Raw genomic sequence first — 15,940 nt, 5'->3', positions numbered from 1 at the left:
TAAAAATGAAATTAAGGATTCTTCAGGGGAAGGTTTTATAGCCACTTTGTTTGAAACATGAATAATCAAAAGTGCAATGATTCGATTCACATTGCATCTGACTAGTTACTGCCTTTTTTGACATTATCATTACTAAAGTAGGAAGGACGCAAAAAAATATGTCGGGCTGTTAACTTTTATCTTCCTCCTGCAAAACTAAATGATGGAATCATAAAGTGATAATGATGGCTTTTTATCTTTTTAACTGCAACGTTTCCCCCTTGTCAAAATCTTTTTCAGCCAGGGATGTCCAAGTCCGGTCCTCGAGGGCCGCAGTCCTGCATACCGTATTTTCCGCACTATAAGGCGCACCTAAAAACCTCAAATTTTCTCAAAAGCCGACAGTGCGCCTTATAATCCGATGCGCCCTATATATGGACCAATATTGAGCCACTACGGCAGCCGTCTCCAAATATATGGACTTATATATGGGCAAAGTTTTAAAATGAGCCATTCATTGAAGATGTGCCTTATAATCCAGCGCGCCATATATATGGACGTTTTAAAATGGGCCACTCATTGAAGGTGCGCCTTATAATCCGGTGTGCCTTGTAGTGCGGAAAATATGGTAATCATCACCGTTTAGATAGGAGGCCACAATGCATTTCCCTCTGTTGCCTCACTTCTATTCTTATTTCTCCATCCAGCCCCATAGTTTGCCAGGCTTTCTGTCCTAAACATTTCTAATAACTGTACATTACTTCAGTAATAAGGGCCTGTCAGGAACGTAGCCTACCGGCCACCTCCTTAGCACACGCTGCCGCTATGCAGTGAACATCAGAGCCACCTTCAAGTCACACAATAGATTCTGCTGACCATGGATCCTGCCACGCACTCCATTAGTTGACGGTGTGAGACGTGCTGCAACTGTGTTCATTAATCAATGTCACAGAGAAATAACTTAATAGAATGGAGGGAAGGGGAACACAGACCACCATGTTCATTGGTTTAGGCTGCCTTGTCTCCCGTGTGAAATAAAAGCCCCCTCACCCTGTCCTGACCCTTCATGGCAACATAAACAAGGTGAAGCAGGCAAATTATTGAGGCTGACTCTTCTTTTCTTTAAGTCACATTTACTAGCAGCAGGAGACACTTTCAAGGTGCCTTGACCTACAAGAAAATAAGTATAGATTGACCAGGTCTGTTTTTTGTTGCTGATTATTTGCATTCATTATAAACTATATATTTGTACAAATTAGATTAGTACGTTAGAGAGTATGAGTTTGGTACACAGAATCTCCTGTTGATGTTTTATTTTTTTCATATGTTAGTTTTTGAATACAATTGTGTCTACTGGCTGACTGTGGCACTGTCTTTATCGCTTTTGGAGGGAAAGAAGATCTAATTTGGATAATTATATGACGAGAAACGATAAAAGCAGTTTAATCCCAAATTAACCAAGCGTTTTCGGGATTGTTTATTATACAGTATATTTTGGCTTTCATCAGTTACCGACACTCAACAGACATATTTCCCAGAGCAGGCTTTTTTTTCCCCCTCTAAATTGCTGCCACATGACACACTGCTTGTGTTAAATAGCACCGACCATTTGGTCCTTGTAAACAAAGTCGTTTAAAGCAAGACAAGCCATTAGGTAACATTTAGTGACATGTTTTAGAAAGACTGACAATTTCTAGAATTATTTGTCAAAATGGTATCATCCGGTATTTTTGGTTGAAGTAGATAGACATGCTCAAATGTCTATGGCTGTTAGATTTGATCCACATTTTCATTTCAAAGTTGCTTATTGGTAAATGACAGAAAAACAAAAACAATAGAAAGAGCAAAGTTTGAGGCCGGTGGACTCGTTTTAAGCAAAGCCCCATTTTACTGTCATATATCACAAAGAAACAAGATGGATACACAAGAGAAAAAAAACACATTCATTTAATAACACAAGTTTTTTTTTTTAAATTGTGCATCAACAAACTGTTCTTCTTTAGAAACATTAACAAGGGAGATTTTGGGCCAAGAGACCAAGTGACGTCAGAAACACCATCGATTTTTTTGGGTACATTTGAGTAAGCCTGGTTTGTTAAAATGGATCTATGGGAATTGCAATTGTGTCAGGCTGTCAGTAATAGAGTGAATTGTCATTTTCGCCGATAAAGCTGACTGTATTCACAATTGCCTGCAATTGCCTGGGATGGGCTCCAACCCCCACACCCCTGAACAGGACAAGCAAACATAAATGAGCTGGCAAACAGTATTGAAAGAGAGAAGCACAATGTAATTGTACCCATTTACTATTTATGAAACTGTTGGATACAGATGTCAATATTGTTCCTGTGTTTATCTTTTTAGTTAGCTGAGAGGGGAGTGATTGAATAAACTTGTCTAGAGAGTTTATGCTAGTAGAATGACATCAGGAATTTTGGCTCATAATATATTTCTGTTTATAAAATTAGCTGGCGACCAGTTCAGGGTGTACCCCGCCTACCGCCCGACTGCTGGGATAGGCTACGCTCTCCAGTACCCCCGAGAGCCTTGTGCGGATAAGCGGTTCGGAAGATGAATGAAAAATGAACATTCATCATGTCCAATTCAACCCATTGTTATTTTCCGTCAACCAAAAAAAAAAAAAAACCAAATGTATGAAACCGTGTTTTAATATGCAAAAACATCTCTGCTGTATAATTTGCATGTTTGATCATGCAGGCAGTATCAGATATTTGTACATGTAAACGTCTAGCTTAACATCTGCCTCCTGTTACTGTAATTCACTTCAGCACCATCTGTTAGGCATTGGACAAGTTGATACACAATACATCTGTTTAGTTATCAAGCCATAATTGTACCAACTCCTCTTAAATCCTCCGATCAGCTACATTTGGTGAACACTATGACTCCCACAAACCAAAACAACCGCTGATTCTGTCCAACGTCACTTAACAGTGTATAAAATGTATCACAATAGTATCTACTTTTACCATGTTTTGAATGAAAACGTAAATTACACTATACAAATAAATTTGTAATGATGTCCCAGTTAATCGGTGTGTTATCTGTGTGTTAATATTTCACTCTGTGGTTCTGTCCTTTCACTTTAGGTCAACCTCTTCCAGCTGTCGTTCTACGTTGGCGGCAGGCTGTGAAAAAAGATTCCACTCCGCGGTGCCTCAGAACTCCACAGACACGTGTCCTTCACATCCAAATGTTGTTAGTAGTTGTGCCAGTGGCCTTTTGTGAGGTATGAAAACAACCTCACAGAAAAAAAGATCCCATCTCTTTGTCTCACCAGTGAGCAGGTCACGTGATATCATGAAGCGTCCTAGAAGTCTGCTCTTCAAGGTGTCTGTTTGCAAGATATGAGTATTTTGAGCCCGGTGACGGATAATAAATCGAAGCTTGTGGGAGTCGTGGGAGGCCCAGAGGAATACCATAGAGGCATGCAGTCAGAGGAGTTATTTAGCAGGAAACTCAAAGCCCTCAATGGCAGCATGGGACCCCCGGGCTCCAACATGCAAGGCAAATTTGAAGGACCGGGCAAAACCAATGGTAATCCAGCCATGCCTAAAATGGGGGTCAGAGCCAGGGTAACAGAATGGCCACCAAGAAAAGATGGTTGGGATGGACGGCCATCACCAAATTATCAGAGTGTGATACCGGTATTTCAGAACGGCCAGCAGGACCATACTGTGGATGTGCATGCGCAAGAAGAACCAGTCTGTTTGGAGGTAGACTACTCTGATGCAAAGTATTCATTGAGTGACCTCCTCAGCCACTCACCATTGAAAGGCCTTCACCCTATTCGACAACGCAGCAACAGTGATGTCACAATCAGCGATATTGATTCCGAAGACGTAGTGGACCAGACAGCAGTCAATCCAAACACCGGGGCCTCTTTACATCGAGAATATGGAAGTACGTCCTCGATTGACCGCCAAGGTTTAAGCGGGGATGGCTTTTTCACCATGCTCAGGGGCTACAGAGTGGATACCTTGGACCACCGCAGTGTACCACCCCAGGGTTTTCCCGAGTTGTTGCGCTGTGATGCCTCCCTCTCCCCCAGCTTACAGACAGCAGCCCAGATAGCCAGAGGGGAGTTTGTCACTATTCCAGGCTACGACTATATAGATAGCGCTCTCCTCTATAGCAGAGAAAGGGAGAAGTCCTTCATGAGGCGTCTAAAGTCAGAGTCATCTGAAACATCTTTGTTCAAGAAATTGCGGACAATTAAAAGCGAAAGCGACGCTTTCCGACTCTCTCTGGAGGATGATCGAAGACCTCTCAGTTTTCAAAAATGCTTTGCCCATTATGATGTTCAGAGCGTGCTTTTTAACATCAGTGAAGCGGTTGCTAGCCGAGCTAACTTGAGCCAGAGGAAAAACACCACTACTGGAGCTTCAGCTGCTTCAGCTGGGGGCTTGTCCGGCATTGGACCCGGTGCTCTACCGGGACCTGGACCAGATGCTGGAGTAATAGGATGCGGTAGTGGAAATTCTGCCTTCTTTGAATCACCACTAGGAAGTAGGGAAGACTTGAATCCAAAGGAGAACTTGGATGCTGATGAGGGGGACGGAAAGAGTAATAACCTGGTGTTGGGCTGCCCGCACTTTCGCAACGAGATCGGCGGTGAAGGCGAGAGAAAGATTTCACTTTCCAGAGCCAACAGCGCCAACTACAGCGGACTGTCGGAGAGCTGCTCCTTTGAATCCTCGCTAAGCTCTCACTGCACCAATGCTGGCGTCTCTGTCTTGGAAGTCCCTCGAGAAAGCCAGCCCATCCATAGGGAGAAGGTCAAACGCTACATCATTGAGCACATTGACCTTGGTGCTTACTACTACCACAAGTTCTTCTATGGAAAAGGTAAGAAATCTGTTTGTCTGCCAGTTCTGCTAACCATCTATTATTTTACCAGACGGCCTTTGGCAAGTCACTCAATCTAGGTTTTACTGTGTTAAATTGAGTACCGTATTTTCCGCACTATAAGGCGCACCTAAAAACCTCCAATTTTCTCAAAAGCCGACAGTGCGCCTTATAATCCGGTGCACCCTATATATGGACCAATATGGATTCGTGGATGAGCACTAATTTAATAAAGTAAGCTTTACGTGTTTATTTTGTGTTGTGTGATATTAACGTTTGAGCAACGTTGAAGGTGCGCCTTATAGTGCGGAAAATACGGTCTTTGGAGCATTACCCGATTAAACTTTGTTCTTTGATCAAATAATTGCATCAAAAACATAAAGGTAGAATTAGGTAAAAAGTCAAGTTTTAGAAGTAACTTTTTGAGGGTAGCTTGTCCGATTAACAGTGAGGTAAAAATGGTGGCCGCAGACAATATATTTGCTTCTTTAAAAAAAGTACAGTGGGAAAGCAAGTTTCCCAATGGAACAGCCTCAGCTCATCATATCAGATGTCTTAACATCCCAGTTATTTGTTGCTACAGGACCAGATGATATTCGGCTAGAACAATAGCCGGCTTGTCCTTGGTACAAGAGTGTATGTTTCTCTTACTTGAGAGACAAGCGGTCATGTCCTCTATGGATATTGCGCCCAACTTTGGTGAGAAGCTGTGATTGGTCATGTGTGAAGTAAGAAGTGAGCGAAAGGCTGTGTTGCAGCTGTTCTCCATGGGGGGCAGTTGGGGTGTGAGGACGGTTCTTATAAAACTTCGGGGTCAGCAAAACCATGCCATGGTCTCCCCATTAAACCACCCGTGAGCATGGCTGTAAATACTCGTGCCAGCCCAACCCGTCACATCATTATATCCATACATATCTGTTTCCCTACTGTCTTGGGATTGGCTGCTCTCAGCAGATTGAATTTCCCAACCTTAGGCCACGCAGAAAACAGCTGCTTCACCTTTTAACATTGGCAGATGCCTGAATGTCCACAAAAAAAACCAACCCCTTCTTTAAATAAATCTGTCAGTTTGTAACGTCACTCAAAGCCTTTCTGGCACAATTATTGTTTAGATGTACCATTGAACGTCATCGGCTAATCATTGACTCTGAAAGACTCCCTCCCGTAACTCACTCTCCCATGAAATGGTTGTGTTGAGAGTGCTTAACCTTTCGGGTAACACAGGTCACCACGTATAGCGTATCTAGCTGAAGTCGCATGTTCAGTTGTCAGATTGCTTTTCTTGCTCATCTCTTTTTCTAAAGATGATGCCTTTGCACAGTTTGTGAATGTAGCCTTTTTATGAGGTGTTCAACTCGCGAGACAAGTCTATCATCACTTCGGATACACACACACATGCACAAAGACGCACACTCACTCAAGCATGACGTGAATGCTTCCATCAGCTTGGCCTGTTGGACATTGATCTCACTGATTGCTTAAAGCCATATTTGCATCATCAGCAGGGGTGTTGTTCCTAAGGACTGCACTAATGAACAGTGTTTATCCATCGCCAAAGGCAAAGACTTGCTAATAGTCACAGCATGTATATTGGGAGTCGTTAAACTAAAGAGACTCAATACTTCGCACCAAGTAAATACATGTAAAAACAAAAGTGATTTTTTGATGTTAGAGCTTGCAGAGGGTTAAAGTGGCTGTGTATCGCAAGGTGGCTGGAAGACAAATTTGATGCGTTATTTGACATGACAACCCAAGCCATCTATTTGGTAACCTTTGGCATTTTGTCAACGCCAAGTGACACGTGAAGCAAAAGTGTTGACAATAAAACTTTCCGCTGCAGTTTTCAGTTGCGTTTTGGCCTTCGACCAAACCGAGCATGCCGCCCCCTCAGTTCACTATCCCTAACATGTCATTACTCACATGGGTAGCTATGTCTTACCTTGACTCAGTAAATTTATTTTACATGATTAAATATGATTTGCTCTTAAGGGAGGTGTGCATTTAAGATGCATGGTCTAAGCGACATGGAAGCAACATTTAAACCATCTGCAGCAACCTTATCGTGAGAATAGCCCAAAGAATCTTCACTATTCTCTGACTTCATCTCATATGGGTATGCTTGATACGGGATCATAAATTCATCAAGTCCAGATGTAAAAACAATAATAGAACCTGCACACACTAAGCTCTTACTATCTGAATAGAAAATCCATCCATATCCAACATGAGAATACAGTTTGTTGCTGGTGATGAGTTCCACCAGGTGAATGGAAATTCTGTATTTTCCATGTATTTAATCCAAGAGCTCCTGTATTCTAATTTTGAGTGAATCAATTGGAACGTTTTGGATCATTTCCTCTGCGCACTTCAATCTGTCAAAACTTGACTTTTGATCACTTGCCAAAGAAGTCTTCTTAGAACCCTGAGAAAGGTCTGGAAAACATGCCAACACTGAGAGATTCATTTGGTACTCTTTTAAATGTGTCTCCAGAGCACCAAAACTATTTTGGTGTAGACGACCATCTGGGACCTGTGGCAGTGAGCGTCCGCAGGGAGCGTCTGGATGACGGCAAGGAGAAAGATGGAATGCAGTACAACTATCGAGTCACCTTCAGAACCAGTCAGGTAAACATAACGCTCTGATAATTGCTCTTTTCGTACAACCTCATGTTCTAAATTGGACGGGAACTTTTACAAATACATAGCAGAGATACCTACTGCATTTCCTGATAAAGTATTGACATTTTTTTAAAATGTTATGTTGCCTTGAGCACAACATGTTTGAGTCACTGAGGTCATTCAGGCAGTTACAAGGCTGTTCTCAGATAAAATGAAACGTCTGCTCAGACAGGGAGAGAGAATGACACTGTTTTGTTCAACAGTGAATACAATGTATTTTGTATTGAATAAACACTGTTGCTCTTCTACCTCAACTGGAGATAGTGAAATTGCATTCATCCCGCTGTACTTTAGAGGACATTTTACAGTTCTGACATTTTGCCCAAGGTTTTGTTTAATGATGGTTATCGATTTAATTTGAGCAAAATTGTTTTGCTACATTTACTCTACAATGTTCTAAACACATGGAGGATCAAGAAGGACTCCGTAAACGTAAAATTATTTCAGAAAAAAGATCATCTTTGGGAATAACCGGATGTTATTCTGCCGGTCAGTATCACTGCGCTAGCAAATTCGATAGTGAAGAAATGTTTCGGATTTGTGTAGGGTACATCGTGACAGCAAACGAGCAGGTGATTGAGCAAGCGTCTGATACGAGAGCATTGGGTTCGTATGGAGCGTGTTTGAAGTGAACAGCAGAGAAGAAAGTGCATCTGTAATGGCGGCCTCCGTATGATATCCGGATAAAAAAAAGAAAAAAATTGTACCCATGTATAATGCGCACCCCAGATTTTAGGACAATAAACTAGTTAAATTTTGCGCATTATACATGGGGAAAAACGGTAATTTTAATCAAATGATAAGATGGCCACTTTGTATCAAATATTATAAAAAGTAGAATTATTTTCATTTAGAGGTGATAGTGTGTTATTGATAGTAAACAACAGGTCTCTGCCCTGAGCCTTGTTGTTGCCATGCTAAACATGTCTTGCCAAACACCCTTTGTGAGTTATAGCCACTTCCTTTGTGACAAGTCCGTAAGTGTGCAGAAACGCTTCATTGGTCATGAAAAGAATTGGAAGCTCACACTCCCCAAATCTACATTAAAGACCCAAATAGTTCTTTGCCAGTCTTGGCTGAATGGTTCAGTCTTGCAGATGCCGTTTCATTGCCACTGTCCTTGCACGTGCTCCTTCACCTATACAACATTATTAATCCACAAACTGAAATGCTTCTTCTCATGCTCCCTTGATGGTAGAGGAACCCTCTCACTGATAGATGCTTGGTGGTCTCAAGCAATGAATAATTCAGGTCCAACAGATGTGTGAGGCAAAGAAATGTCACTGATATCTCATACCATTCTTAGGTTTGGGCGACACTCCCTTGATAAAGCAATGTATCTGGGTCATGCGAACCCTGCGTGTTGCACGCACTTTTAACTCCCGAACCAGTGGAGCGTCTATTTGCATGGGCGCCTATCATTAAGCCCCAGTGCTCTTTTTCTCTGTGTCCCGCTCTGGCTTGCTGTTAAAGTAATCTGCTTTTCAGCATAGCATACCCCTCTCTTGACTGCCGACATCTAAGTCCGCAGGCCGTGCAGATAGGAGCGGGGATTCATAGGTGTAAACGTGTCTGTAATCCTCCAAACAGCAACACATCGTTATCGGTGGTGTGTTTTAAAGCTGTTAGCTTCAACCATTACCGGCACATTAATGATCGTAACACTAAAATACCACTTAGCATCTACTGTTCAGTTAGACTATTTTAATTATTTACAATGGGAGATGTTAATGCTGCCCATTGGAGCTGTAATAAGCCATTGCCCTGAATAGCACGGCATAAAATGAAATTGTATTAGAACTGGGGTTCGCAACAGCAAGCACGAGCCTACCCAGTTTGACGTCGGTACAAAATGTTTCAAGCCATCATCAAATCATTGTGTTCCAGACTTGCTGACCTACATGGAAGGAGCGCACATAGTGACCTAACCCTATTACGTTTCGGGTCAAAACTTAAAGTACACCTGTGCAGGGATATAGAGATGCAACACAAAAATCCAGCCAACAAAACAATTCAATTTTGATTCACACTGTCAAAATGTGTACCCGATGTTGTGACAAATTTGTAAGCATTACATGGAACAAAGGGTAATTGTTGAACTTTTTCCATTTGTATCCTGACAGCTGACTACCCTTCGAGGAGCCATTCTGGAAGATGCAATCCCATCCACAGCACGACATGGGACGGCCCGTGGCTTGCCACTTAAGGAAGTGCTTGAATATGTAATCCCAGAGCTAAATATCCAATGCTTGAGGCTGGCAATCAACTCCCCTAAAGTACCGGAGCAACTGCTCAAATTGGATGAACAAGGAGTAAGTGCAGACTTTTTAGTTGCCGTTTAAGCAGTCGGATGTTAACTCTCATTTTGGGAGTAGCTCCGCATTCATTATTAACAACGTTGGCATGGAATGTCACAACAGAACATTAAAGTAATTGGACAGAAGCTGAAGTAATGGGTGTGCTGAACTATATTCAACTCAAAAGGACAGAAAAGCTACACGATGTACACCAGGGGTGTCAAACTCCTTTTTTTCACGGGCCGCATTGTAGTCATAGCTTCTTTCCCCCCCCCCCCCCCTTCCCCCCATCAATTTAAATCCTAATGACACAATTTGAATTACAAGTTACATATTTCCTAACCTTTGTGATGGGATTTATTTTTTGAACTGGATGATACCTGATGTTATCAATATGCGAGTGGTCATTTCAAGATAACAACATGGTTAGACACGATGGACAGGAAGAATTATGCAGGGATTAAGCAGCATTGCACTTGGTTGTCTGCCTATGAGAGATATGGCTACTTATCGGCATAATTACATTTGTTAGCATTTAGCTTTTTGTCCAAATGTCAGGGGACAGCCTCTTAAAATGTGAATGAGCATTCCCTCTGATATATCAAGATTTTTTCCCCCCACATTGTAAACAGAAAGAGTCAAGATATCCCTCTAAGGCAAATTAAATGTAATTAAAAAAAATAATAGTTCTGCTTATAATCACGGCTTTACTTTGTTGAAAGATGTTGAATTATGACCACTTTTACATTTGACAATTTTTATTTATATACAAAATTATTGTTGCTGTGTAAATGTTGATAAGACAAGCAAAGTAGCTTTTCAGCACCTCAACAATGCGACAGGAAGGAGTCCAACATTTTGCGTTTTTTTTTTTTGCTTGCATGTTTTACATGTCTATCAGATTAAATCGTGTGTTTGCATGGCTAGTGAAAAAAAGTCTTCAGTATTTACATGATCAGTTGTGCTGAGAGAAAATCCCTCAAAGCAATATGTTGGCTTGCCAGGATGGAAAAGGAGATAAAAGCGTAAATGTACTTTACATGTGTGCAGATGGACTGGCAAACGCATTAGCCTGTTAGATATTTTGGGATATGATTTGAGATTATATATCATAAATTACATTCTTAAGTAAACTGCTCATATAAAATATAAAATATCTGTTGCTCCCATCTGGAAAATGACAAACTTCTTTCTTTTACCATCCCTGTTACATTATCTCTAACATTGTACATTTAATTTTGATAAGGACAGATGTTACAGCGATTATTGATTTACTGCCATCGTCTTCAATTCGTATCTTAACCAGAGCTCTTATTATTTCAACCACAAATAAAAGTCGTGTCAAATTTATTTTTTATCAAAAAGATGGTTTGCATTGATTATTTGATACTTAAGTGGGCAAGCCCGAGAAGTCAATAGTAATTGCATTGTGAGATCTCTTTCAGGTTAAGATATCATTTGTTCACGGGCTCAATAACACTATTGAGGCTACTCTTTCAGTCACTTCTCTTGCTTAAGAAAATCAATCACTTGCCATCATGGATATAAATAGAATATTTTTTTTCTATATTTTGGTTGATGGAGATTATTTTGTCTGCAGTTTTTCACAAGTTGAAACTACTTCAGATAAATCTGTTGGAAGCTATATCCCAGGAGCCTGACTAATGCATTTATGTGTTTGCACTTTTCAAGCACTGACCATTTCCCACCAGGCCAACGTAATTGTCCTTGCCATTGGCCAATGTCTTAACAAGAGTAAAAGGTGATGTGATCCCAATAGATATTTTTCTTTCTCAAAGGAAGGAACCTCATTTTGCCATTGCCACTGCTTGACATGGTATAATAGCCTTCTGTCAGTGCTGCCACTTTAGTGCACAGCAGATTGCCTGATAGAGAAAGTCACCATGACAACAGTGTCAGCAGTACACCAGGAGCTGATGACCTGTAACCGAGGAGAAAAGCTATTCGACTTTGTTGCCGTTACTTTTCACATCCACAGAAATCCATTTCTTCTGTATAGATGTATTGACCCTGGGTCAAGTTCAAGAAGATGCCTTTAAAGGGAGAATGCGGGCAACAGGTAGCAAAATACTGAGGCAGGCGGCCATTTATTATTTCCCCTTTGACTCTTTGTTTTGGTCAGGTTCAAGGAGCAGTGAGCCGTTAAAGATTGATGATGATGGTGGTGGAGGAGGCTCCGCATGTCATTTTGACCTGGCCAGTAATAATACCCGCAGTAAAAACAAAGCAAAACAAAGTGGAGTATTATATTTTGACTGTCAGCTAGACTTTGCTTAAGTCAAACAGTATTCTAATAATTAAGATCATTACAATCACAATAATAATATTTGTCAAAACAAAGGTTTTCAAGCGGAATTAATTGCATAACTTGAAAGCCATGACAGTTTAGTTTGCATTTCTTGGTTCTAATTCAAAAATTCACTGCTTGTTATTATGTACATAGTACCTATGGGGGCCCCATGTGATGTTATAGCTCTACTTTTACAAAATAAGATCAGCTCTTTCTTAGAAAAGGTTATGAAAGCGATCGCATTAGCTGTGATGTGACGAGTGGCCACTCTCGGCAGTTTGAGTGCATCACGCAGAGTATGCACAAGTGTTTTGTATGCTACGCAGCTCCAACAGAAAATTATACTTACGGAGTACGTGCGTGTGTTGATGTCTCTCTTTCCAGCTAAGTTTCCAGCACAAGGTTGGCGTACTTTATTGTAAGGCCGGACAAAGCACAGAAGAAGAGATGTACAACAACGAGAGCGCCGGACCAGCACTGGAGGAGTTCTTGGATCTTTTGGGCCAGAGAGTTCGCCTCAAAGGCTTCACCAAGTACAGAGCGCAGCTAGATAACAAAAGTAAGATAAATAATTGGACGGTGTAAACCGACGGTACATATGAAGACCAATGGATGAATAATTATAACTGTCTCCTTTTCACCCTAATGCTCCAATTCCCATTTCTATTGTGAATGCAATTCAAATTTTCCCACAAATCTAAGACTGAGTTGTTTTTGTTGTTCCAGCTGATTCAACAGGCACTCATTCTCTCTACACCACCTATAAAGACTACGAGCTGATGTTTCATGTATCCACCATGCTCCCCTACACACCCAACAACAGACAACAGGTCAGCAAACACCAATTTCACAAGCATCAATTTAGAGTCTGTATGGTAAACCACTTTGCGATGGACTGTAGTCTCTAAGCAGCTTCATATTTGGATAGCCTCATTCTTGACTCCTGCCAGTTGCCCCCCACGCCTCGACGAGATCATTTCGCCACAGTAACAACCCATCAGTTGAAACTCCGAGCATTGCCATGGCAACGGTACCTCATAGTAGGATTTTAATCAATGCATCCCCAGGGGCAGGACCTGCCTATCTATTCTAACTAGTGAAATTAAATGATTGTAGCTGTTGCTTGACAACCATTGGTGCCATGAATTTGCCATCATAAGGGTCCAATAGTTGCGTTTCTACACACCTTTTGTTCTGTTGACATTAATAAACAGAGACCCATTTGTGATTTGTGTCTCTTATTTCATGTTACCAAGTTATGTCACTTAATTTAAACCTCAATAAACGTACAGCAGGACAAATAGATTTTACTCTCATCCGCTCACATTCACCTCACCAACCTAAAGTTTAGCTTGAATTAAATTCGCTTAATCCTGAAAATACAGAATCAGTACACAATTGAACAAAAGAGGCTGTAGGTTGGGAATTGATGTTCTCTAGGCCTGAATTTACTGAACTTTTACATTTGTGAACAAACCTCATACTCTAAGTTTAAAAGAAGAACCTGAAGTCATTTGAGGATCATTAAATACAAAAAGGATTGTCATTTTTTCCCTTCTTGTATTAAACTGCTGTTCCTATCTTGTCTTTAGTTATTGCGGAAAAGGCATATTGGCAATGACATCGTCACCATAGTGTTCCAGGAGCCCGGGGCCCTTCCTTTTACTCCAAAGAGCATCCGTTCCCATTTCCAGCATGTGTTTGTCATCGTCAAAGTCCACAATCCCTGCACTGATAATGTCTGCTACAGGTAAATAAAACAAGCCTGGCTGTGAGATTCCTTGAAAGCTATCTATGAAAGCAGTATGTGTGGCAACGTGTCAAATCGACAAATATTGCAGCCATAGTACTCTGGAATGAGAGGCAATTAAATATCCTCAAGGCAAAGTGGGTACATTTATCTTTCTATTGGCTTCACATAAATGTCTTTGTGCCACCTTTTTCATGGCTATTAATTTGGAAGAATAATGATAATGTTCAACTAATTGTTCTGTTTTCTGCCGTGGCTACTTGACAGTAGAAGAATAACGAGTGAGTCTTTTGATCTGCACAGTAATGATACAGTTATTATCACGACACCTGGAAATTATGACTTTGAAATTTCTCCCTGAGTATTTCTAGTGTTGACATAAACCTCAGCCTTTGACAGAGGAAGATTAAAATGAGCAGTATTTTATCATTTCTAATAGCTGTCTTTTATACTATGAGCCGCTCAGTTAAAGTATTTTATTTTGTCTTCCAGTGTCGCCGTGTCCAGGTCAAAAGACGTGCCTCCGTTCGGCCCCCCGATTCCAAAGTCTGTGACCTTTCCAAAGTCTGCAGTTTTTAGGGACTTCCTGCTTGCCAAAGTCATAAATGGAGAAAATGCAGCGCATAAGTCCGAGAAGTTCCGAGCCATGGCGACCCGTACGCGGCAGGAGTACCTAAAGGACCTAGCGGAAAACTTTGTTAGCACTGCTACCATTGACTCCGCTGTCAAATTCAGCTTCATTAACCTCGGCGCCAAGAAGAAGGAGAAAGTGAAACCTAGGAAGGATGCACATGCCTTCAGCGTTGGAGCCATCACTTGGAGCGTTCGGGCTCGGGACTTCGGCCAATCAGCGGATGTGGACTGCTTGCTCGGCATATCCAACGAGTTCATTGTGCTCATTGAGGAGGAATCCAAAAATGTGGTGTTCAATTGTTCTTGTCGCGATGTCATTGGATGGACCTCAGGGATTATGAGTATAAAGATCTTCTATGAGCGCGGGGAGTGTGTCATGTTGTCTGCTCATGACAACTGTGGAGAAGATATCCGGGAGATGGTGCAAAGATTGGAGGTAAATGCTTCAAAGTCTCAATTGCAATAATTCTTTCATTTTAAAGTCATTGTATTCCTTCCATACTGCATCCTCGATACTAACGAGGTAAACTAATATTTCCCATAACCCCCTTTCCTCCCTCTCATTCCACTGAGTCAACCATCCATTTATGAATTTTATTGCTAACACTGTAGTATCACCTTTGATTTGTAAAGTGTTCAGCCCCAAAATGAAAAGCCCCAAGAGGATTTTAACCCTCCTAGTTATTTTGGGCTCAAAGTTATCACTCACAGTCAGCGTGGGTCACATATTTAGATGTGTTGCTCTCACTTTAGTAAAACCATTAGCGGGGAAAAATACATTATTGAATGGAATTGACGATCAACATTCATGAGATTTGGGGCAATTTTTTAGATTGATGTCATGAGGGATGCATCCAAGAGAATACAATCCAGTTTTTGGGGAGGAAATAAAGTCACAGCTATTGGGTCTGAAAAACTAACATTCTATATCCTAATATTGGAACAATAGCACAGTCCCCCCCAAAAAAAATGCAGCCCAAGGACAATGATTTTGCATAATGTAAATGTCTCAGAAGATTCCAAAATTCTACAAAGTAGTCACCTTCGTCAGTACATTCATGACATAAAAGAACAGAGAAGGCCATATTAGCATTTGTGATTAGCCAAAGGACATCCATCTCCTCCTCATTGCCCATGCTAATCTCGCTCACATTTGCCCGTGGGATTTCTGCCAGCTCTTGCACAAAAGATAATAAGTACTAGATGCTCGTGCCAATCTGTGCTTGCCTTATAAAATGTGCATCATTGGTGACCCTGCCCATCAATCCAGAAGGTGTCTGTCTTTTGTCCTGGAACTTCATCCAATTCCGTTTTCATTTGAATGGTTTCCAGACAGTGGAAGAGTAAGTGATGTATTGTGAAGCAAGTACTAGATTGGCCTGTGCAGCCTGTGTGGGAACACCACTAAAAGCTTTGTGATAA

The 15,940-nt window shown here is 41.2% G+C and overlaps 1 protein-coding gene across 6 annotated transcripts in view; it reads left to right on the top strand.

The window, feature by feature from the left end:
• The window catches only part of LOC133158056 (signal-induced proliferation-associated 1-like protein 2), a 60,880-nt gene that overhangs the window by 20,998 nt on the left and 23,942 nt on the right, over positions 1-15,940 (top strand). For all 6 annotated transcript variants that reach the window (XM_061284885.1, XM_061284889.1, XM_061284887.1 and 3 more), the window contains exons 2-8: positions 3,090-4,848; positions 7,340-7,473; positions 9,651-9,839; positions 12,520-12,694; positions 12,862-12,965; positions 13,728-13,885; positions 14,378-14,954. In XM_061284885.1, coding sequence (XP_061140869.1) covers positions 3,348-4,848; positions 7,340-7,473; positions 9,651-9,839; positions 12,520-12,694; positions 12,862-12,965; positions 13,728-13,885; positions 14,378-14,954 — 2,838 coding nt within the window. In that variant the 5' untranslated portion in view covers positions 3,090-3,347. The remainder of the gene's footprint in view (positions 1-3,089; positions 4,849-7,339; positions 7,474-9,650; positions 9,840-12,519; positions 12,695-12,861; positions 12,966-13,727; positions 13,886-14,377; positions 14,955-15,940) is intronic.

Source organism: Syngnathus typhle, linkage group LG8 (genome assembly GCF_033458585.1).
Source record: "Syngnathus typhle isolate RoL2023-S1 ecotype Sweden linkage group LG8, RoL_Styp_1.0, whole genome shotgun sequence".
Classification (NCBI taxonomy): Eukaryota; Metazoa; Chordata; class Actinopteri; order Syngnathiformes; family Syngnathidae; genus Syngnathus; species Syngnathus typhle.
Note: the sequence above shows the minus strand (reverse complement) of the source record. Positions and strands in the feature narration are given on the sequence as shown.